Genomic DNA, 22,397 nt, shown 5'->3' on the forward strand with positions numbered 1-22,397 from the left:
CTTTCCTCCCTCTCCTCCCCATCCCTAAGGTGGTAAGCAATCAGACCTAGGTCTTTCCATGGCTTCTCAATGCCTACTGAGGAAAGCCCAGATTTCTTTTCCTGCCATCCAAGGTCCTCCACAATTTGGCATCATTCCACCTTTCCAACCCTGTAAACTTTATTACCCTCCTCCTGTTCCATGATCCCATCATACTCTATACTGTTCTTACAGGCCACTCCCTTTCCCATCTCCCTGCTTTGCATGACCCTCATGCCTGGAGATTCCCTCCTTCACCATTCTGCCTCTTCGCTTTCTAAAAGCTTCCTTAAAGACCCAAATCCCACTTTTGTAGGAGGCTTTTGTTTCCCAGACTCCTCAACTGCTAGTGCCTTCCCTTCTGAGATTCCCTTCCATCTACCCTGTACGTATTTTGTATGTTCTTAGTGTCATGCTGTGTCCTCTATTGAGATGTGAGCTCCTGAGGCCGGAGCCTCTCTCTGCCTTCTTTGTGCCACCAGTACTTAGCAAGGTACCTGGCACATACAGTAAGTACTTAATGAAGGCTTGTTTTTCTGGTGTTCTAAATTCCGATACCCTCTCCACGCTGAATAAATCTTTCATTCCTCCTCCCCCTCTCCACTTTTTCCTATCTCTTCCCTTTGTTGGAATATTCTCTCTCCCCATCTTCACCTGTTAAATTGCTACGCACCTGTTACTATCCAACATGCTTTGAGGAAACCTACTTGGCCTGTAACCCCTTCTCCAGTTAATGAGCTTCCCATCAGACCTTACAGAGCATTCTCTCTCCATTTTGCCCTTACCATATCATATTATGTACTAGTGTTCAGCATGCGTATGATACCCTTAACTAGAAAAAAATTTCCTGAGGGAAGAAACCACATCTTAACTAACTAAACTTGGCATCTCCCCCAACAAAATACACAGTCACCCATTAGTAGACATTATTGAATTGAATTAAGCACCCCCAGGCTCAGAGAACCCAAGCTGTCACTAGGAGAGACCAGACCTAACACACTTTAAATAATGAGAGAAAGGCTGAAACAGTAAATTGTCTCAGCCAGACAGTGAAACGATTGAGGAGTTTATTGTTTCCCTATGTATCAGGGTCAGCCTGCAGGGCCCTACCTGGGGCCAAAGAACCTGGGATCTCAACCCCTTCGCATCTTGAAGAGAATGCCCAGCCCTGTTCAGCTCCACCCAGCCTCAGGGCCCCAGGAACCAAGGGGATCCTATGTGTATTGTACCCACAAGCTGAATCCAGCTCAAGTTGCCAGGCAACATTTGCAATCTAGCTCTGGTTGCAGGGGACACCCATGAAGCCCTTGTGAATGGTGAACCTCCAATGTCTCTGGCCCAGACAAACAGATTGGACTTTCTGGGGTTTCTCTTGCAACCCCATTCCACCCTTGTTGCTGTACATCTGCTTCTCTCTGTGTATTGGGCCGCATCTCTATTTGTGTATCTTGGGATGCTCTGTATATGTATATGTGTGTGCACATGTGTGTTTGAGTTTGCGTGTGACCAGGTGGGTCGTGTACATCTTGTTTTTGTTTTCTGCCTTTGAATCCAAAGAGATACAAGAAGCAAACCCATCTCACTCTCTCCCCTAACACAGGGCAGCATTTTGAAGAGGAAAATTGGGGGCCTTGGCTTCTGTGGTTGTATGGTGAACACATAATGCTGAAGAGTGCTTAATGAGAACAGTCATTATTTTCTCCTGGTGATTAAAGCCTCTTCTTCTGAGAAACTCACTTTTCCCCCAGACCTGACCTCATTTATCTTCGCAGTGTCTCTGAGAAGTAATAAGGAGTTGGGAGACTACAACCTCTATGGCTCTAGCTCAGAGAGGTTAAGGAAAACTCTGGAAATCACCTAGTCTCGTGCTGTTCCTAACTATTTTGGTTGGAGGTGGAGTGAACTGAGCCCCTAGGGAATTCCTAAGGATATCCAAAGTGGCTAAATGGTTGTCTTGGAGTCTTCCCAGACTCCTTTTCCCTGTTCCTTCCCTGCTTCCTGTCACTCTACTGACCCTGACAATCCAGGCACGCCATTTTGGCCTGCTGTCCCTTGACAGTGCCCAGTATGCTGGAACCTTCTCTCCTCTGTTACTCTCCACAAACTAAATCTACTCCAAAGGTTGTATGGATGCGAAAGGCTCAGCCTCTAGGAACATTCACATTTTAATCAGGAACTCTTGACTTTTTGACCTAACCCAAAAGGTTTTGCTACTCCCTGTCTGGTTGACCTTTGGCTGGCTATTTAAATTCTCTCGACCCCAGTTTCCTCATCGATAAAATGAGAACATTGACCTGGATGATTGCTAAGGTCCCTTCCAGTAGCTGATGTAGTGGAAAGAGCGTATTTGGAGGCAGGAAATCTAGGTTATTTTGTATTTATTCATCTCTGTTCCACTTGTGGCCCCATGACATAAGCTCCGGGAGGGGGGAACCTGTTTCCTTTTTGACTTTTCATCAGGGATCACTAGCCCCAGGCACCTAACGGCTGCTTAATAATAAATACTCATTGCATTTACTAGAATCCCAACCCCAGGACTTACTAGTGATTGGATTTGGCCTTTTGGAACTTCAGGTTTTCTTCATCTTTAAAATGGTCCTAAAAATTCTCATACCACCTACCTGAGAGGACTCTGAGGAGGAAAGCAATTTGAAAGTCTGTGTAATTGGCACATGTTTCCCAATCCATCTTCCACAGAGATGCCAGAATAATTTTTTCTAAAATGTAGGTCTGATCGTGTCATCCTTACTATTCAATAAATTTCAATAGCTCCCTATTATCCACAGCAGGGGTGTCCAATCAAGCTGCATATTGACTCTGAGACCACAAATGAACATTACTTATGGTGCAGCATATCTTGATTTTGTTGAACATTTCCAAATTCCATTTTAATCTGGCCCTCAGGAGCAGTTGGAGGGTCCTCTGACTTACAGAATCCTATTTTAACTCTCTATTTGACACTTACAGCTCTTAATAACTCGGCCCCTCCTCATCTAGCCAGCCTTCTTTTCTGTTACTTCCCCTCCTCCGAGCCTCTGGTCCAGCCACACTGGTCTGCTTGCACTTCCTTGCATGTGACCCTCCATTCCCCACCTTTTGCCCCTTGCTCTGGGAGTCGCCATGCCAAGAATGCTCTGCTTCCTCACCTTCCCTTCCCAGAGTCCCTGGCTTTCTTCAGTATTTGGCTCAAACCCCACCTTTTGCTGTAGGACTTTCCCCTTTTCCCCAGCTGCTGATACCCTTCCCTCTGAGGCTACCTCCTTATATGTCTTGGTATACATATGGTGTCTCCCCCATTAGACTGAGCTCCTTGAGGGTAAGGACTGGTTTAGCCTTTCTTTATATCCCCTTCTTTTTAACACCGTGTCTGGCACACAGTAGGAGCATAATAAAACCTTGTTGATTGAAAAAAAGATAGCTATTATTATTATGACTGAAGCTTGAATAGTGGAATTTCTGGTGATGGGAGAGAGATTATGGAGCCAGAGAGATTCTTCATGCCTATGCCTAGGGGACTGTTCCTGGGGAGGGGAGACTGAGGCATAAATAAGCAGGAATGAAATCCTCTTCATTCTTTATAAACATCCTTCTCTCTCTCTCTCTTCTCCCACTCCATTCTAGATCACGTGACTGTTCAGACAGCCGTGCAGGTCAATGGCAGAAACATCGTCTGGGCCAATTTCACCATCTATGACTGTACCCGCACAGGACATGTCTACCCTCATACAGCGTGAGTGACCCCCCCGTGGGGACCTCCTGTTTGGGGAATGGGACTAAGGGAAACAAGGACCCAACACAATAACCAGTGATCATCGTTATTTATTGAATTTGTTAAAGGAACTTTTCACAACTTGTTTGAGCCCTGTTAGCATTAAATGGATAATAATAGCTAGCATTTATATAATGCCTCCTATGTACAAGACATCGTGCTAAACACTTTACAGATATAACCAAATGGTATCTTCATGACAGTCTTGAGAGGTAGGTATTATTATCTCCATTTCACAGTTGAAAAACTGAGGCAAACAAAGGTTAAGTGACTTGCCCAAGGTCACACAGCCAGTCAGAGATCAGATGTGAACTCTGGTCTTCCTGACTGTAGGCTCAGTGTTCTGTCCACTGTGATACCCAGTTTCTTTATCTGTACACTTAAAGCATTGGAGCAGCTCATCTAGTCTAGGGGCTAGGATTGGATCAGGAGATCCAGGTGACTTTGCTTTTATCCTGTATTTACTTATCTGTGCCTACAGTAAATCACACTCACTCACATCCCAAGTAGAATATAAGCTCCCTGAGGAGAATAGCTATTTATTAACTTTGTAGCTCCAGCACTGGGCACAGAGTCTGCTGTATGCATATGTGCCTACATTATAACAGGGACTTAACTAAATGTTTGTTGAATTAATAGAATTAAATTATGATCTGATACCTAGGATGAGTTCAGTTTTGAGCTTGGAGAAAACTTATAGAATCAGAATTGTGGACTCTGAAGGTAAAATCAGTCTTCCTGAAAAGGTGTTGTCAATCTCATTTGAATGCCTCCAACAATGGTGTTGGAGTAGAACTCTAGGGATGCAGATCCAGTTCCAAATTTGCTTCTCTTTAGTTGGGGGGGGGACTTTAAGTAAGTGTTCCATCCTCTCTGTCTCTCAGTTTTCCCATTTGTAAAATGAAGGGTTTGCAGTATTGTAATGTTATTCAGATTTATATTAATGAAAGACCTTACCTGCCCATTAATAGGCCTTACCTGGAGCCCATTAAGGGAAGTTTGATTAGGGAAGGCTTGTTTTGTAGGAAGGCCCATACCTTTTGTTAATTAATGAGGCACTGGGTCATGAGGTGCTCACTGGGCCTGCACTCCAACACTGATAGGTGTATATCTACTCTAAGGTGAGGTTTTACTTTGGGGCTTACTCTTTGGAAGAAGGTTCCTGTGCCAGATGAGACTCTGGGGAGCCTTTAAAGAGCCCTCAGCTTTGAAAACCCAGATGTTGGGGCTTCTCTCTCTGGTAACCATGTATGTAGGTAATGGTCAGACAGTTGGATCTGTCTGTTGACCTGTGATGTATGTATTGATTGCAGTCAGACAGAAGCCCTGTCTGTTGGTCTTTATTTCTCTGCTTGCATTTTCTCTGTTGGCGAATGTAATTAAAGAAGATTGTTGACCCTCAAAAGTTGGTTTCTTTTTAGAGAAGCCGATCCAAGAACCTGTGCCGCTGGCCCTCCTGTATATGCTGGGGTGCTTTCTGCTGCAACCATATAATCTCATAGGTCCCTTCCTACTCTGAACAGTCTAGGAATCTGTAAGCTCCCTATTTCCCAGAGTAGCCTGTCCCATTATTGGCCATGTCCAACTATTAGAAAAAGTCTAAAATCTTAAGGGATTGAGAGCTAGAAGGGAAAGTAGAAGTCATCTAAGTCTGTGCCTTCGTTCTACTGATGACAACTCTCTGGCCCATGGAGGCCACACAGGTACTGATAGTCAGATTTGGAATTTGAACCCAGGCCCTTGGCCTCCAGAAGCTGCTGTCTTTCCACTGTATCACACTTCAGAATATTTTTTTCCTATAGCTATCTACCCCCATAGGTCCCAGTTCTGGGCCCTGGAGATCCACAAAAAAGTCTCTGTCTTCATCCACATTATACCTCTTCAGGTGTTAGAAGACAATATTCATATCTCTCCTATTTTCTATTTTCTTTAAATTTCCTTTTCCTTTAAGTTAAATTGTTTTCTTATAAATTTTCTTTTCTTTAAATTACGTTTTTCTTTAAGGTTTCTTAAATTAGTTTTCTTTAAATTTCTTCTTTAAATTCTTTGATTTCTTTAAGGATCTTTTCCTCAAATTCTTTAATTTCTTTACATTTCCCTTTTTTATTATAAACTTATCAGACATTAATATTTCTATATACAGAGAATGCAAGGGAGGACTGGATGAAACGGTGAGCTTGTTACATATAGTTTGTAAGGGTTTATATTAACCTTAATGAAAGAGTAACGAAACAGCCCTGCTTGTCTGTGTTGCCTTCCTCTCTCCTGTTTCCTTGTGTTGTATTTGATCATCTTTTTTTCTTTTCTTTTTTTTGGAGGGATGGGAGTGGGGAAGGAGGGCATTATTACTGTCATGCTCTTTTCTCCTTCCCTGACTTCCTGCAGGATCATAGATTTAGAACTAGAAGGGACCCCTGAGTCCAACCCCCTCATTGTACAAATGAGGAAACTGAGACGGAGAAAAGTGAAGGGATTTGCCTAGGGTCACATAGTAAATATCTGGTACAGGATTTGAACTTGGGTCTTCCTGACTGCAGGCCCATCTCTCTAGGCCTCTCTACAGCCAGTTTCTCCACCTCTCCTACAAATACAGTTCAAAAAAGAACAGAATGTCTAAGGAAGCTGCTGTTAACTTCTAAAGCAACCTCCCTCTCTCCCTGACACCCTCCAGGCAACTCTCCCATGCTATCCATTTAAATTGACAACCAATGGGAATTAATGGAAAGCCAGAAAAGAAGAGTTGTTTACTTGTTTCAGTTGTGTCTGACTCTTTGTGACCCCTTTTGGGATTTCCTTAGCAAAGATTACTGGAGTGGTTTGCCATTTTCTTCTCCAGATCATTTTACAGATTTGGAAACTGAGGCACATAGGGTTAAGTGACTTTCCCAGGGTCACACAGCCAGTAAGCGTCTGAGGCCATATTTAAATTCAGGAAGATGAGTCTTCCTGACTTCATTCCCGGCACTCTACCCACCATACAACCTAGCCATGTCTTGTAAGAAATGATGATAGTTGAGCAAGTCTTTTTTCTAGGCAGCTAGGGACACAGTGGCTAGACTGTAAACCTTAGAGTTCAAATTCTGTCCCAGATATTTATTAACTGTGTGACCCTGGATAAGTCACTTAACCTCTCAAAGCCTCAGTTTCCTCTTTTGTAAAATGGGGATGATAATGATAGTACCTACCTCATAGGATTATTGTGAGGACCGAATAAGATAATTTAGAGAAATATTCATAAGCAGAGCTGTATATGAATACTATCTATTATTATTTCTAGGCTGAACATCCCCAGATCTTTCAACCATTCCTTATGTAGTTTGATCTCACTGGGTCATTTTCCAAAATGTGAATTAAGGGGTAGCTCAGGACCTAATCAACATCCCCCCTGCAAGTGGGTAACTTCTGTTTGGGGAAGGGTAGCTAGAGGACAGTTTCCAATTAATAAGGCAGGAAAGGCCCCCAGGCCTAGGGATTGTCCAAGGAGGAAGGCTGCCAGGTACCACACTTCCCTAACATAAAAAGCAGATGAGATTTTGGCTTTCCAGAAGGCCCATCTGGGATCTTGTTCCCTTGAGTCCTAAACCACAAAGGATGTTGGTCTGTGAGAAACTCCATGAGCCCCCTGGCATCTCAGCCTGTCCTCTCCAGACTAGCCTTTTCTTTTCCTTTTTAAGTAGCATTGAGGTCTTGGAAAGAAGTGAAGTAAGTGGCTCCCCCTGCCCTGTCTAAGTTCCTATGGCACTTTGAGGTTCAGAGGCCCTCCCTGGTCCGGATTATATCTGGCCTCTCCAAACACAGGTTAAAGGGCAATCCTATAGCTTGACCTCTGACCTGACTTAAGAAATCAAGTCAGGTTATTAAGCATTTATTAAGTGCTTACTGTGTGTCAGGAACTGTGCTAAATGCTGGGGGTACAAATACAACCAAAAAGACGAAGTCCTTGCTCCAGGGTGGGATCTGGCGGCCTCCCTGGGAGCCTTAGAAATCGGCATGTAGAGGAAGAACCTGGTGCTCAGTGAGAAGGCTTGAGTTTGTTGCTTCTCTCTGTGAGACCCCAAGCAAATGCTTTCCTGTCTCTGGGGCTCAGTGTCCTCATCTATAGAATGATCATCCTGGGATTTCTTTGATTCTTTAGGTCTCTGATTGTACTCAGGTTCTCAGTCTTCATCCCTGGCTGCCCAGCTGTCCAAAATGAAGCAGATTAGTGGGTTTTCAAAGCCTATTATTACTGAGACTGGATGGGAAAATTGAGGCTCTCAGTGGAAATTTCCAGCGAGGAGCAAGAGAGATTGTCCTGTGGGGGTCAAGAGAACAGAGCCCAAGGAGCCTAGGATATATTCTAACTTTCAAAAATTCTTAGTTTTTTTTTTTTTTTTTGAGTCCTCCTGTGCTAGAGCCCAGAAAGGTGCAAGAAATGAACCTTCCCCTCACAGAGCTCCCAGTATAGGTGCAGGGTTCTTAAGTTGAGGTCTGTGAACTTTTTTTTAAGTTTGATAACTATTTCAAAATAACTGATTTCCATAGTAATCCTATGATCCTTTTTTTGGTGCATTTAAAAATAGTATTCTGGGAAAGGGTCCATAAACTTCATCAGACTTGCCCAAGGGGCCTGTGACTCACAAAGAAAAGTCTAGTTGGAGAGGACAGGTATAAGCACATAAAAAGACCGACCAACAGTACAATACAGTGTAAGCTCTTTGAAGGCAGAGGATGGGGGTTGGAGGGAGCAGGAGTGGGAGTCATTGAGTTATAGTGTTTCCTAGGAACTAAATTTCTTTCTCCCCTCCCTGACTTGTTAGAAATGATTGTCATAGGATTTCTGAGTTGGGCCTTCAAGGTCGTCTCATCCAACCTTTTCACTTTGAGGAAACTTAGGTTTACAAAGTAAAATGACTCGTCCTAGGTCATATGTAGCTAGTGGCAAAACTGGGATTGGAACCCAGGTTATCCAATTCCAAATCCAGTGCTTTTCCCACTATACCATAGTCCTCTCTTTTCCAAAGCAACTTTGGTTCTGTGCTCAGCAAAAGTTCCTCAGGGACCTCTGGCCCCTGCGTGTACTGTGGTCAGCAGGTTGTATGTGGGTTGAGGAGGGAGAGGTGATTCAGATCCCATGGACATGGGCAATGGCTCTCGGTCCTCAGTGTTTGAGCCTGGTTCTTCAAACAGTCCCAACATGTATGACAACTATCCTGTCTCAGGATCCCTTGGGAGAATTCAGCACCGCTGATACTACAACAGAAAGAACATTGAATGTGGAATCACAGGCCCTGGGTTCAAATGCTGCCTGTGTCCCTTCCTACTTCTGCAACCTTGGTCAAGTCGGTTTCAACCTCTCAGCCTCAGTTTTCTCATTTGTAAAATAAAGAGATTGAACAAGACCTTGAAGGTCCATTTTAACTCCAAAGCTAGGATCTTATTCTCTTGGCTTATCTTTCCCCAGAGCTATCTCTGGGTTTAGATTGATCTGATAGCTATGGGTCAAGCTGAGGACTGGCCCCCATGCCTGAAGAGACATCCACAGAAGATGGGCAAGGGAGAGGAAGCCTGAAGTCCCAGATCTCAAGGCGTGTGCATGGGGCTAATCCCACAAGGTCCAGGAGCAGTGTTGAATCCTAAATTAAGAGCAAGAATCAACAGGGCTTCTGAATCTGGTATAATTCACCCAACATGGTATGGTGGGAAGAGCCCCTCGCTAGGAATCAGGAAACCTGGACTCTTCTTCTGTCTCTTCAACTGACTTGCTCTGTGACCTTTAAATTAAGAAAGTCACTTTCCTTTTCTAGATCTCAGTTTACATTTCTATAAAATAAGGAAATAGGCCTAGATGACTGATCTTTAAGGCCCCTTCTGTTTCTGAAGTCTCCTTCGCACTCAACTGTTCCGTGTTCTGAATACTCTTCGCCCTTTGACGTTTTATGTCCTAAGACTCCTTTACCTCTAGTGTTCTGTGTTCTAACTCCTCTTCCCCTTCTGGCCTTCTGTTTTCTAAGGTCTCTTCCATCCCTGATGTATTCCAATATTCTGTGTTCCAAGTTTCCTCTGAGCTGTGTCATTCTATATTCATTCAACTGGCCCACCAAAATAATTCATTTGTATAGATTCCAACATTCTCTGGTCTATGGAATCTTCTAGTTCTAACATTCTAGGATCCTGAGTATTTTTTGAGCATCTATCATGGACCTAATTCTATGCCAGTTCCTGTTATGTAAGGATTATGTAAGACAAGAGCTCACAGTCTTGTTGGAATAACAGGGCATAGACACATGAAAAGATAGGCAGTAGTACAAGTAGAATGTATAAGCTTTTTGAAGGCAGGTCCTGTTTTGTCTTTGTATCCCCAAAGCTTAGCACAGTGGGGGCTTATTAGATGAAACTGAACAGGATTGAATGTCAGATAAAAAATGCTAAGTGCCTAATAGGTAATTCTGGCAGGAAAGATCCTTCCCATCCTATGGAATTTGAGAGAAAGGAGAGCTCACTGCGGACCAGGCCGATCAGGGCATGCCTCTTTCTCGAAGGTGGCAACTGATCTGGGTCATGAAGACTGAATAGATTTAAATTATTAAAGAGGAATGGGATTCCAGGTGAGGAAAACAGCCCAAGCAAAGGCCCTGAAGTGTGGATAGTGGTGTCATGTCCAGCAGAGAGTGAAGGAGACTGGGTGAGCAGAAATGGAAGGTCTGTGTTGGGGAGGCATTGAGAGAGCACTGTGTATGTTAAATAGCCCTGTATTCGATGTGTTTTTCAGATGTACCAGCTGTCTGTCCACCCGATGGCCCTGTTTCTGGTGCACTCAGCAGCATGCCTGTGTCTCCAACGTGTCAGAGTGTGGGAACACACCAAACCCCACAGTAAGTCGAACCCATCCAAATCTCTTTCCCTGTCATGCTGTAAATGTCACCTCTGTGTTTTCTCTCAAGGCTCTCAGTGAAGTTGGTGAGAAAAGCAGGGGGCCGACCTGACCCAGGGTCCCTGTGCCCAAGGAGTCAGAACCTTCTTTAATCTTCTTAACTGGACTGTACCCCAGTTTTGCATTGATTCTCCATTCCCTTCCCTTGCTTCCATCTTCCATACAGGTCTTCATAAAATCTGAGGTGTCTGGTGAGCTCCCTGTGCATCCACATCAGTCTCTTAAGATAATTCACACTTTCTCTCTTCATCAGATTCACTTCCCTTGGTGCCTTCAGAGTTTAATTCTTGAGACCCTCCACTGCACCCTGAGCTGACTTCTCCTTGGTGCTTCAGGCCACAGCATCCTACCTCTCCTTTCTTTAAGCACTTTGAAATCTGTTCTTCCAAAATCTAGGGTGCTTATTAGATTATAACCAGCTGTCTTCTCCTCTATCAAAAATTCTATGATAGAGAGTGGTCATTTTCACACAAAATTGCTATTGTTTCTAGTCCATCAGCCACACTTCTCTTGTTGGTCAGAATCAAGTCCAGCGCAGAATTTCTCCTTGTTGATTTCTCTACTTTGATGAAGGCACAAGATATCATTAAGAAATTATTGGCTCTTTTGCCTTTGATAGATGTGTGGATAATTAAACTCTTCCATAACTACTCTATCATGCTTATGTTCCATATGTCAGAGTTGGACTTGTGATCTATTTCCTGAACATATCTCTTTCCTCTTTTTTGTCCAGTAGGTCTGTAGTCAGGGATGAGTGGTTAAATGTTTAATAACCAGCTCTTTAAAAAAAATTCATGGTACACTTTTAAAGTTTAATCTACATTATTAATATTTCTCCCATTGCTTTCTTTAAGTCCAGACTATCAACAAAATAATAAATCAAATCCTAATTTATAGTATTTGCCAATTTCCTGGGATGGAAATGCTGACACTGATCATTGAACAATTGATTCTTGCAAGCCAGTATGAACTGGCTCTAGCACACTCCTGTCCACAGTGTACTCTAATGATAACACCACTTCTGTTTCTACCTATGTTGATCCTTTCCCATTGCTTCCTGATATGCTTGCCTTTGTGGTTCCAAGGTCTCCCCATATGAGCATAACTCCTCTGGAATCTCCCAATCCCACTTTTACATCCCCTGTTGCTTTAAGGGTTCCCTAGCTTCCAAAGCTATATTCCAAGCATGAGTTCTCTCCTACCCAATCTCTCTGAAGCTCATGATGGCAAATTCGCTCCTCTCACTGAAGGTTTTATGGCTAGCTACGATTTCTGGATTTCCTCTTCTGTGAAATTCTGAGCCTCTTGACTGCTATTTCTCTTTCTTTACTGAAACTACTTTATTTTGTACGAAATTGGCAGATGTATATATTTTGTTGTTGTTCGGTCATCTTAGTTGTGTCCAACTCTTCATTTCTTGGCAAAGATACTAGAATAACTGTTGCTTGTCATTTCCTTCTCCAGCACATTTTACAGATGAGGAAACTGAGGCAAACAGGATCAAGTGACTTATCCAGGGTAACATAGCTAGTGTCTGAGGTCAGATTTGAAATCTAGCTAGCCAGCTAACTAGCTAGCTGGCTAGATAGATAGGAGATAGATACACACATAATATATATCTATCTATCTATATATATATGTGAATGTATATATTCACACAGATAAGCATATGTGTGTGTGTATATATATGTATGCATGTATCTGTTTGGCAAGGGCTGTCCCCAATGTGCATCATGGAGTGTCTTTGTGTTGCTTGAAGGGAGGCAGAATCGACATCTCTAGCCTATTCTCCCCTACCCTTCTCAATGGAAGACTTTAATTCCTGCCAGGTGATGAAGCTGAAGGGTTGACCCCAGATGGTTTGGCCACTCTGCTCTCCTCAGAAAGAGGAAGTACTGGGCTAGAATTATAGCCATCTAGTGCCTTAAATATTATTGATCTAAGTGATGTGATCAGATTTAATCTAACTTCTGATTACTGTTTTATTAGTGGGGGAACCCCAAGCTTTTTATGTAAGGCTTGATCTCTTTCCCACTGAATATCACTTCCTCAATGAACCCACATAACACTTCACCAAGAAACCCATTTATTCAATTTGGTAGCAAAATAGGAATCAGAGAAAGTATCTGTGGGAAAATGTATACCAGACAATATAGCAGGAAGGAGCTCTTCCATTGGGAGCGAGAAAACTCAGCTCAACCAAGAGAGAGATTCCCAGATCTCACCCATGGAAAAGTTCCCTGAAATCTCTGATGTAGGAAACTGGGGCCAGTATGTGATAGAGTTGGCCAGCTCCTCTCACGTCAGCTTCTTCTCAAAGCCTTTTCCTTCAGCATCCTCAAGTGGAGTTGGCATCTTCCATCTTTTCTCTTGAAGATGAAAGCCAAAAGCTTCCAAAGTAACTGCAGAGCCCAGAAGGGCTGAAGAGATTGAAGAGCCCAGAGTTCTCCTTTGTCCCCTTCTCTCCCTAACCTTGTCCTGCCCTTCATGTAGGTACAAGGCATTGATCTCCCTCAATAAGGAGATCTAGGCCACAGCCTAGGATATTACAGAGTACCTTCAGGGGTACTCCATCCCTGACTTGGAGTTTTGGGGCTTTGTTTTTTTTAATTTCTGTATTTTATGCTACAGCCCAGAAATGCATGACATTGGTCTATAAGAATGGGACAGAAGTACTGCACTTGGCAGAGTTCTTAGCACATAGTAGACACTTAATAATCTTGATTGATTAAAGCAATAAACTTAGAATGAACTGGGTCTAGTGGAGATTGCTAAAGATACTTTCTTGAAAGGTGTCTATGCTGGGGGAAAGAGAAATCAAAGAATTACTATTGCTTATGGCAGAAAAGAATTTGAAGAGGAGGTGAGGCTGTTCGGCTTTTCATCTGCTTCTGTTTTCTCTCTTTTTGTACTGGAAAGAGCAGAGCAGAGTGGTTCACTGGGAATGAACGCTCTTGGATAGTGAGAGATTCTGGTTATTGAGATGACCAGAAAGGCTTAATGCTTCCCAGAAAAAGGCCTCCCACCCCAACAAGAGCAATTGTTTAAAGGGCTTATTGGCGGACCTCATTCAGTTTATTCTTCCAGTCTTTCATCCGACACCCCTCCCCCAAATAGATGGGCAAGTGTGGGGTCTGGCCAGTGGTTGCTACCCAATAGGGAAACCATTGCAGCTGGCAGGAAGAGGTATACCTCATTCCATATGGGGAGATAGAAGTAGTCAGTCAATCAGCTAGTATTTATTAATCACCTATTAGATGCCAAGCACTGTGCTAAGTGGAGCTTCTATGTCATGCAGGGGAAAGAATGCGGAATTTGGCATCCTAGCTCCCTGTGATGAGTTCAAGTCTACAGACCTAGATGAACCTAGGGTACTGGAGAAAATTGGCAAATGTGATTGATGAACCACTGGCAGTTCTCCTTGAAAGAATGGAAGATTGTGAGAGTTACTGAAAGGACTGGAGAAAGGCTACTGTCTGATTGTCCAAAAAAGGGGATGGGGGTATGTGTGTGTTCATCCTTAGTTGCTGAAGAAGACCAAGGAGGTATATGAAACAATGTATAGACTATGTGCTTATAAGCTTAATCTCAACACCCAGTAAATTATTAGAAGGTGGGTTAGTGGATGTCTAGAAAAGGGAACATTGATCACAAAAAGCTATTGGAAATGGAGTCATGTCAGACCTGGTGACCAATACTTGAAGGCTGTGCACATGGGAAAAGAGAAAGAAGAGAGGTTTTGGGAGGGAAGATGATGAAGAGAAAACTGACATAGAACAAGTCAGGGATGAATGAGAGGAGTTTTTCTGAACTGGAAGGGATCTTAAGGAGCATCTGGTGCATTCCCTCCTCTGTATCACAGATGAGGAAACTGAGGCCCAGAGAGATTCTGTGTCTTGCCCTAGGTCACATGGATAGTTAAGTAGCAGAGACAAGGTTTGAACTCAGGGCCTAAAATTTCAAGTTCAACAGTCTTTCCTTTGTATCTCATAGAAGCCGCAAGAACTGGGAGTATGTATTCTTTCTTCTGCCTGCCTCTCCCCATATGGAATGAGGCATGTCTCTTCTTGCCAGCTGCCTCGGTTTCCCTTTAGAGAACAACAACACGCTTGTCAACTATTTTCTCTGGATTTGTCTGATGGTAGTCATGGGAACAGGCTGGAAGAGAAAACTGAATGGGCTGTGATTTTTGCCCTGGCTGGGGTTTGCCACTGAGTGCTTTAAACAGTTGCTGCACTGGGGGGTGGGAGGCTTTTTTCTTGGAAGCATTAAGCTTTCCTGGTCATTTTAGTAACTAGAATCCCCTTTGGCTCTTGATCATAGCTTCAAAACGGGCTGTCATTTCCCAAGCACTCGAGGATGCCTGGATTTAATCAATTAAAACTAAAAGAGAGAGAGAGAGAGAGGAAAGTGGCCACACCTACTGTTTCTGAGGCGGTTAATAGCACACGTGGAAGCCTGTTCCCATGGTTTTTACAAATGGCCTGTCTTTCCACAGAACCTCAAATGTTCACCGAATCCATGGCCCAGACACAGCTGCTCTGCTCCCCCTCCCTCTGCCCCCACAGCTTCTAATGAAGTTAATCCCACTAATCAGCCTTTGAGCCTATCCCATGCTAACTATGGTTAGCATGTTGTCAGTGTGGCCAAAGCTTAGGATAGAGCAGGTTGGTGATCTGTCTGGCTAAAGAGGGCTACTGCTTTGTAAGGTACAGGGGGATAGAGTGTTGTTGGTGCTGTGAGTAAAGAGGACCAGTGACATTACAGCTGATGTCTTGACTTGTGCGTGAACTGGATTTAAGTGAGGTAGAGTTTCTCAAGGTCTCAAGTCTCACTCTCTTCCTGAGTCATTAAAGTTCAGTGGAAGGACAGACGTCAGGATGACCAGGATGCAGTTTTGATTTAGGCATCTTTGATGTCTGACCAAGCTTCTGCTGTCTTCATGGCCATTAGGACAAGTTGTTCTCCTCTGCCCATTCCTCTGGGGGAAGTCTTCACATGCTTGGGATAGACGTCCCCCTAAGAGACTTGTTGGTTATTCTTGACCTGGCTGAGCCCCTCTGCAGAGACACAGTTTACTGAGATGTGGCTGCTGTACATGTTGCATTGGAGCCACAGGTGAGAGATGAGCACCAGATAGAGCACCATTGAGCATCAATGACCAGATGAGCAGCCTTTTGGCAAGTCCTCATGCTGGAGGTGCTGGTCCTCCCTGAACACCCCATCCACCCACAGTAACTGAGTATTGCTTGAGTGCATGGCCCTGTCCAAGAACTGAAGGAGATCAAAGAGAAGGGGAAGGTCCAGGACCTGCCCCTAAAGAACTTACCATCCAGTTACAAGGATTAAGATGTAACATTAAATAACAGTATAACATAGTATATGGTAAGAACCAAATCAGGGATACAGTGAGTGATATTATAGGAATTTTGGAGAGGAGAAAGAGAAGGAGGGAGGGAAGGGGGGAGAGAAGAGGGGGCAGGGAGAGGGAGAGGAGAGGGAGAGAGACAGAGAGAGATCCCTTTCTGGGAAGATAGGATTTGAACAAGTAGATTCCATGTATGAGATGCAGCCTGACGTAGGACAAAGGGTATTGAACTTGAAGTCCAGAGAGACCTGGTTTGAAATTCTACCTCCAACTTGTACTACTAGTATAATCATAGACAGGCTCCTTATTTATTGCAGTTGGGCAGGGCAGTATCTGACTTGGAGTTAAGAATCTTCTTAGTTCAAACCCTATCTTAGACTCTTAGTAGCTGTGTGACCCTGGGTAAGTCACTTAACTTCTGTCTGCCTCAGTTTACTCAGTTGTAAGGGGGGATAATAATAGCATTTACCTCCCAGGATTGTGGTGAGGATCAAATCTTATAGCCTCTGTTCAAAGTTTTGGAAACCTTAAAACACTACCTAAGTACAAACTGTTACCATGATACAACAACTCTTGTGCTGTGCTCCAAAGTAGGCATTTAATGAATACGTGTTTGGTTCCTTCCTTTCTTGCTTCTGCTCAGTCCTGGTCCCAGATCATCGTGCATCCTCAGCGCTGGTCCAGGGTACACATAGCAGTGAACTTTTTGTCCCTCTGCACCCTGCTTGCCTCAGTTTCCTCCTCTGTAAAATGAGCTGGAGAAGGAAGTGGCAACCACTCCAGCATCTTTGCCAAGAAAACTCCAGATGGAGGCATGACTGAAACGACTCAACAGCCACCAAAATGAAATGGTCTGAACCAGGGGTTGGCAAACTCCAGCCTCACCACAGGCTGTTTCTATAGGGCTGTGAACTGAGAATGGTTTTTACATTTTTAAGTAAAGTTTTGTTTTATTAAAAAAAACAACAACAATCCTTAACTCACTGACCGTATAAAAATAGGTGGTTGACTGGATTTGGCCATGAGGCCATTGTTTGCCAACCTCTAGTATGGACAAAAAGTATTCTTTCCTTTTTTTTTCCTACTCTGTTCACAGGATCATAGATTTAGGGATCTTAGAAGTTATCTTGGTCTCTTTGGTAGTAGACCAGGATTTGACTAGGATTTGTACCCTGGTTGCTCTGACTCCAGATTTGATTCTCTGCTTGACTGAATTGTTGTATCAGTCTACTTTGGATGGCCATAGATTTCATGAAGGAGGCCCCATACTCTTCCCAGCCTTGGTGCATGACGTATATATCACGATGTGATAGACAAATAGTAACATACAGAGAACACTGCTTACTGTTTCACCTTGGGCATATCGTTAACCCCTCCATGCCTCAGTTTTCTCATCTGTAAAGTGAAATGTGCTAGAGGTCTTCTAAGCTGCCTTTAAGTTCTGTGATCATGTGTTTGTGGCTGTTCAGTCATTTCAGTCTTGTCCAACTCTTTGTGACCCTGTTTGGAGTTTTCTTGGCAAAGTTACTGAAGTGGTTTGCCATTTCCTTCTCCAGTTCATTTTACAGATGAGGAAACTGAGGCAAACAGGGTGAAGTGATTTGCCCAGGGTCACACAGCTAAGAAGTGTCTGAGGCCAGATTTGAATTCAGGTCTTGGCACTGACTCCAAGCCCATCTATTTAATGGGCCATCTAGCTGCCCATGATCATCTATAGAAAATCTCTCTTCCATTTGACTCATAGTAGGTACTTAATAAATGCCAGCTGATTAATTGCTTCTGTACAGGGCATTCTCTATTACAGTGGCAAATATCACTGGTGAGCCTTTGTCTCTCCCTCTTTTATGACTCCAATGATAATGAGAATCAGAGGGTCAGGATCTTCAGATGTGATTGCATTTCTCTATCAAGGAATCTTGCATGATCTTATACACTGGAGATACCTTGAGCTCCAAAGGCTGTTTATTTGCTCTCCCATGTCAATCAACAATAAATACCGGGGTAGTTTGTATTGCATGACCTTTCAGTCAGTTATATGACTATGAAGAAGTGATCTAATGTAGAAAATGGTTCGTAAAAGTATACCTGTTTCCTTCTCATATTTTTAATGAAGATTCCCTCGACATATGTGCAGAAAATTCTCCTAAAAATGTTACAAAAATTAGAAAGTAGGCATATGTGTTGGTAGTTACAGATGTCCTCTCAAATGCCTTCTTGAAAAAGAATTCCATCTGTGGATTTTTTCCTAATTGTTTGGTATCTTCTCCTCTTTCATTTATCTTAAAAAATAATCCCGCCATGCTTTCAAAATTGGGTCTTCTCCAACATGGATTTCTTCTGTGTATACTTGGTCTGGTCCAGCTGGTCTTCCTGACTTCATTTTCTCAAGTGCCAATTCTACTTCCTCATTCAACACATCAGGGACTGAGGTGTTAGATTCCAAATGTGGTGGTTCCACTGTCAGCAATGATGAAAATAGATTTCTAAAGAAATGTTGGCAGGCCCATTCCATTTTTTTTCATCTGTTGATTGTTCTCCTCCCAGTTTCATCTATAAATGTTCTTGGGATGATCTGGCTAAGTTGGGTCTCATGCCAAGCTTTTTTTTCATACTTATTCTCCCTTCACCACTCTTCCCTGTTTTATGAATTGATGCTGCTTAATTTTCCACCACCTTCCTCTGTAATATTTTGCAAATGAGTTGATTTTCTAAACTGATGTTACTTTGGCTGCTCTATTTCTCTGCTTGATGAAGAGGTTTCTGGGATCTCTTAGCATTCTTATTATTTTATATTTATTAAACTTCTGTGGGATATGTTGATTATCAGTCAATGTCTTCTCCTTTGTCTAATTCCCATTTTTTATGTCAGGTAGGTCAGGTTGGTGGCATTGTGATGACATATCATATCTTTTCCCCTTTCTCTATCCTTTTGAGAAAAAGCTGTGTGCTGATCTTAACCTTTGCTCTAGACTTTGTAGTAGTCTGCCTGCACACACATATGACAGCCGATTCTGAAATGATTCACACATCAATAACTAGTCATTTCCTGTCTGTTAAGAGGCAGCTAGTTTCATTTTTAAGAATGTCATTCAGTACTTACCACATCCAGCTCCAACAAATGCTCCTCTTGAAGTAAGATGCACAGAAGGCAGCCTTCCAAAAAGTCCATTGGCCTTTTTCATTTCTTGGTCTGGATCCATATTTTCCAACATTTTCCAAGTTATCCCTTATACCCACCTTCATAATGAGGGGATTTAATAGCACCTGCCCCCACCCTAACCCCAGAGTTATTGTGAAGATCAAATGAGAGACCATATGTAAAGCGCTTTGCAAACCTTACAGGACTATATAAATGCATTGTTATTATTCTCGTTGAATCTTTGGATACGTTATATTCCTTTGTTTTGGAGGATCTTGCCACATTGTTTATAGAATTTCTCTTTATCCTGTGCAACAGATACTGATGAGTATGCTTGATAATATGGCAAACCATTCCAGTATCTTTGCCAAGAAAAATCCCAAATGGGGTCATGAAGAGTCAGACACAACTGAACAACAACATTTATGTACCACTTACTGTATACCAGCCACTGTGCTTTGCAAATATTATCTCATTTGATCCTCACAACCACCCTGGAAGGTAGGTGCTATTATTATTCCCATTTTACAGTTGAGGAAGCTAAGGCAAACAGAGATTAAGTGATTGGCCCAGGGTCACACAGCTAGTAAGTGTCTGAGGCTGGCAGCACTCTGTCCACGGCCCCATCTAACAGGTTAGACTCACTTTATGCATGAAGAGGGAAGGTGTTGTTGTATTCCATGGAATGGCATTGCTTGTTAGCTTTGGACTTGGGATGAAACCGACTCTGCTAGCTCCTTTTGGCCTGTCTCAGAAAAACCTGTTTATCTGCAAACGCTTTGCCTTCTGGTTTCATCTGCAGTGAGAATGTCATTCTGGTTCAGAGTCTCCAACTCTAGTCACAGGAGAATGATCTCCCTTGGATCTGGGATTTCTCCACTGATGCATCTCAGAACTAAGCCATGACGACAGGAGAAGTTCTGGAGAGGTGTTTAGACTGGGTGGAGGCAGTGTGGCCTGCTCAGGGTCATGCGGCTAGGAAGTGTCAGAGGTGGCATATGAGCTGTCTCTGAGCCCGTCACCTATCTGCTCTGCCCCTTTTGGTTGTTGTTCAGTCATGTCCAACTCTTTATGACTCCACTTGGGATTTTCCAGGCAGATACTAGAGCGGTTTGCTATTTCCTTCTCCAGCTCATTTTTACAAATGAGGAAACAGGCTAACAGGGTGATGTGACTTGTCCAGGGTCATGCAGGTAGGAAATGTCTGAGGCTAGATTTGAGCTCAGGACTTCTTGACTCTAAGCCAGCACCCTATGCACTATGGCACTACCTAGCTGCCCCAGCTCTACCTCTACCACATATATAATACCAACCAATGAATGAATGTTTGTAAAAACCAGGTGGTTTGTGGCATCTTCTACCACTACCAGTGAGGAAGTGAGGGATAGGGCTATATAGGACTAGGAGCCTTTGACTATTTTTCTCTATTTCATGGGTTCAAAATCCTCTCTTTGGCCTCACTTGGCCTCAGAGTGATTTTGTTTTGTCCACAGCAACTCCTATAGACTGTTTGCTAAGGGACAAAGTGGCTTCTTACCCTTGCAGCTAAGAGGAACTGAGTTCAAATCTTGCCTCAGTCCCTTACTAAGTTCTGTGATTCTGGATAAGTCACTTAACCATTCTGGGCCTCCTCAGTATTCTTGTCTGTAAAATGAGGATAATAGCTTCTCCTTAACAAAGCTGTGAGGTTCACATGAATTAACATAGGTAGAGTGCTTGGTGGATTTCACATTGCTGTCTCCAACACCACCATCATTATTATTATCGGATGTGGCAGCTCCCCTACTATTGAAATCATGGCTCCCGAAAGGATGGACGTGAGAAAGATGTAGCATGTCTGGCACGCAGCCTTGGACATTCTGTCTTCAGAATGAGTCCCTTCTTTCTCTCCTCATCCCAGGGCTCTGTGGGAAATTCGGGGCCCGACAGAAGTCATTGCCAACACTTGTCTGCCTTTTGCATTGCTCTCCTTCTCTCTCAGAGAGGACTGATGACATTGGGAGGGTGATGTCTTGACTTGTGAGTGACCTGGGTTCAAGGGAGGCAGAACTTGTCAGTCTCACTCTCTCCTCCCAAGTCATCAGAGCCCAGTGGCAAGACATAAGTCAAGATGACTGCATGTGGTCTGGGATGAAGTGGGAGACCTTGGCTTTTCTAAACTAAGGTCTTTCCCACGCTTCAGTTTATCTGAGGCAATAGCCTTTATACTGCTGAGAGGAACCTCACTGAGATCCAGTGAGGTAGCCTGAGCAGGGATCCTTAGTCCCCTTTTACCGTCAATCGATCAATAAACATTCATTAAGCACCTACTATGTATCAAGCACTGGGGATGCCAAAAGAGACAAAAGACAGGCCCTGCCCTCAAGGAGCTAACTGAGGAGATAACAAGCAAACAAGTAGTTAGGAAGGCCCAGTGTCCTTCTGAGCTGCTACATTGATGGTGCATGTGACACGGGTGTTATTCAACCCTCAGCCTGTGCCTTCCCTGGGCAGAACCTCAGTTCTCAGGGGCCCTCATCTCCCAGTTTTCCCTGGCCAGCTCTCATCTTCACACTAGGGGAGAGAGGAGGAGACAGCCCCTGTCTCAGAGGATTACACTAATCATGCCAGAGGCAAGCCAGCAGAGGCCTTCTCCATAGTGAGTAGGGCCTGGAGAGGAGGGAGGGAGCCAAGATGGGCCTTGGAGGCTCCAGTGAAGTTTCTGAGCCGGGTGCTTAATTTGGAGTTTAATTAAATGCCAATTAGTTCTGGAGGCGCCAGGGCTTACTGGGTCAAGCAGGGGATTAGGAGACAGGATGCCTGGGTCTGCCTGCTGGCTCTGCTTCAGTGGCTGCCTGGTGCACAGAGATAAAATTAGCCCCCCGCCGCCTTAGCACGGCATGGAGAGGCTTAGGGGAGGGTGTGGGCAAAGCAGCTTGGGATCTGGGTGGGCTATGCCAGGCAGGTTGCTTTGAGAGAGATTGACTGAGGATTAAGAAGGAATTGTGCCTGTCTGTACTCTGTTGCTGTCACCCCTCTATCCTCCTGGCCACCTCTCCTTCTCCTCCCTGCTGGCCTCCCTCAGGGAGAGCCAGAGGAAGAGTAATGAAAAGAAGATTTGTGTGTATATGTATGTACATCTATGTATATGCGTGTGTGTGTGTGTGTCTGGAGGGCAGTGAGGGTAGCCCAGGAGTAGAAAATCACTACA

The 22,397-nt window shown here is 43.7% G+C and overlaps 1 protein-coding gene across 1 annotated transcript in view; it reads left to right on the forward strand.

Annotated features, from left to right (window-relative positions):
- PLXND1 (plexin D1) overlaps positions 1 to 22,397 on the forward strand; it is a 201,455-nt gene that overhangs the window by 74,528 nt on the left and 104,530 nt on the right. The window contains exons 7-8 of the mRNA XM_072598409.1: positions 3,640 to 3,748; positions 10,539 to 10,641. Of these exons, the coding sequence (XP_072454510.1) occupies positions 3,640 to 3,748; positions 10,539 to 10,641 (212 nt within the window). The remainder of the gene's footprint in view (positions 1 to 3,639; positions 3,749 to 10,538; positions 10,642 to 22,397) is intronic.

This window comes from Notamacropus eugenii, chromosome 3 (genome assembly GCF_028372415.1).
Source record: "Notamacropus eugenii isolate mMacEug1 chromosome 3, mMacEug1.pri_v2, whole genome shotgun sequence".
NCBI lineage: Eukaryota > Metazoa > Chordata > Mammalia > Diprotodontia > Macropodidae > Notamacropus > Notamacropus eugenii.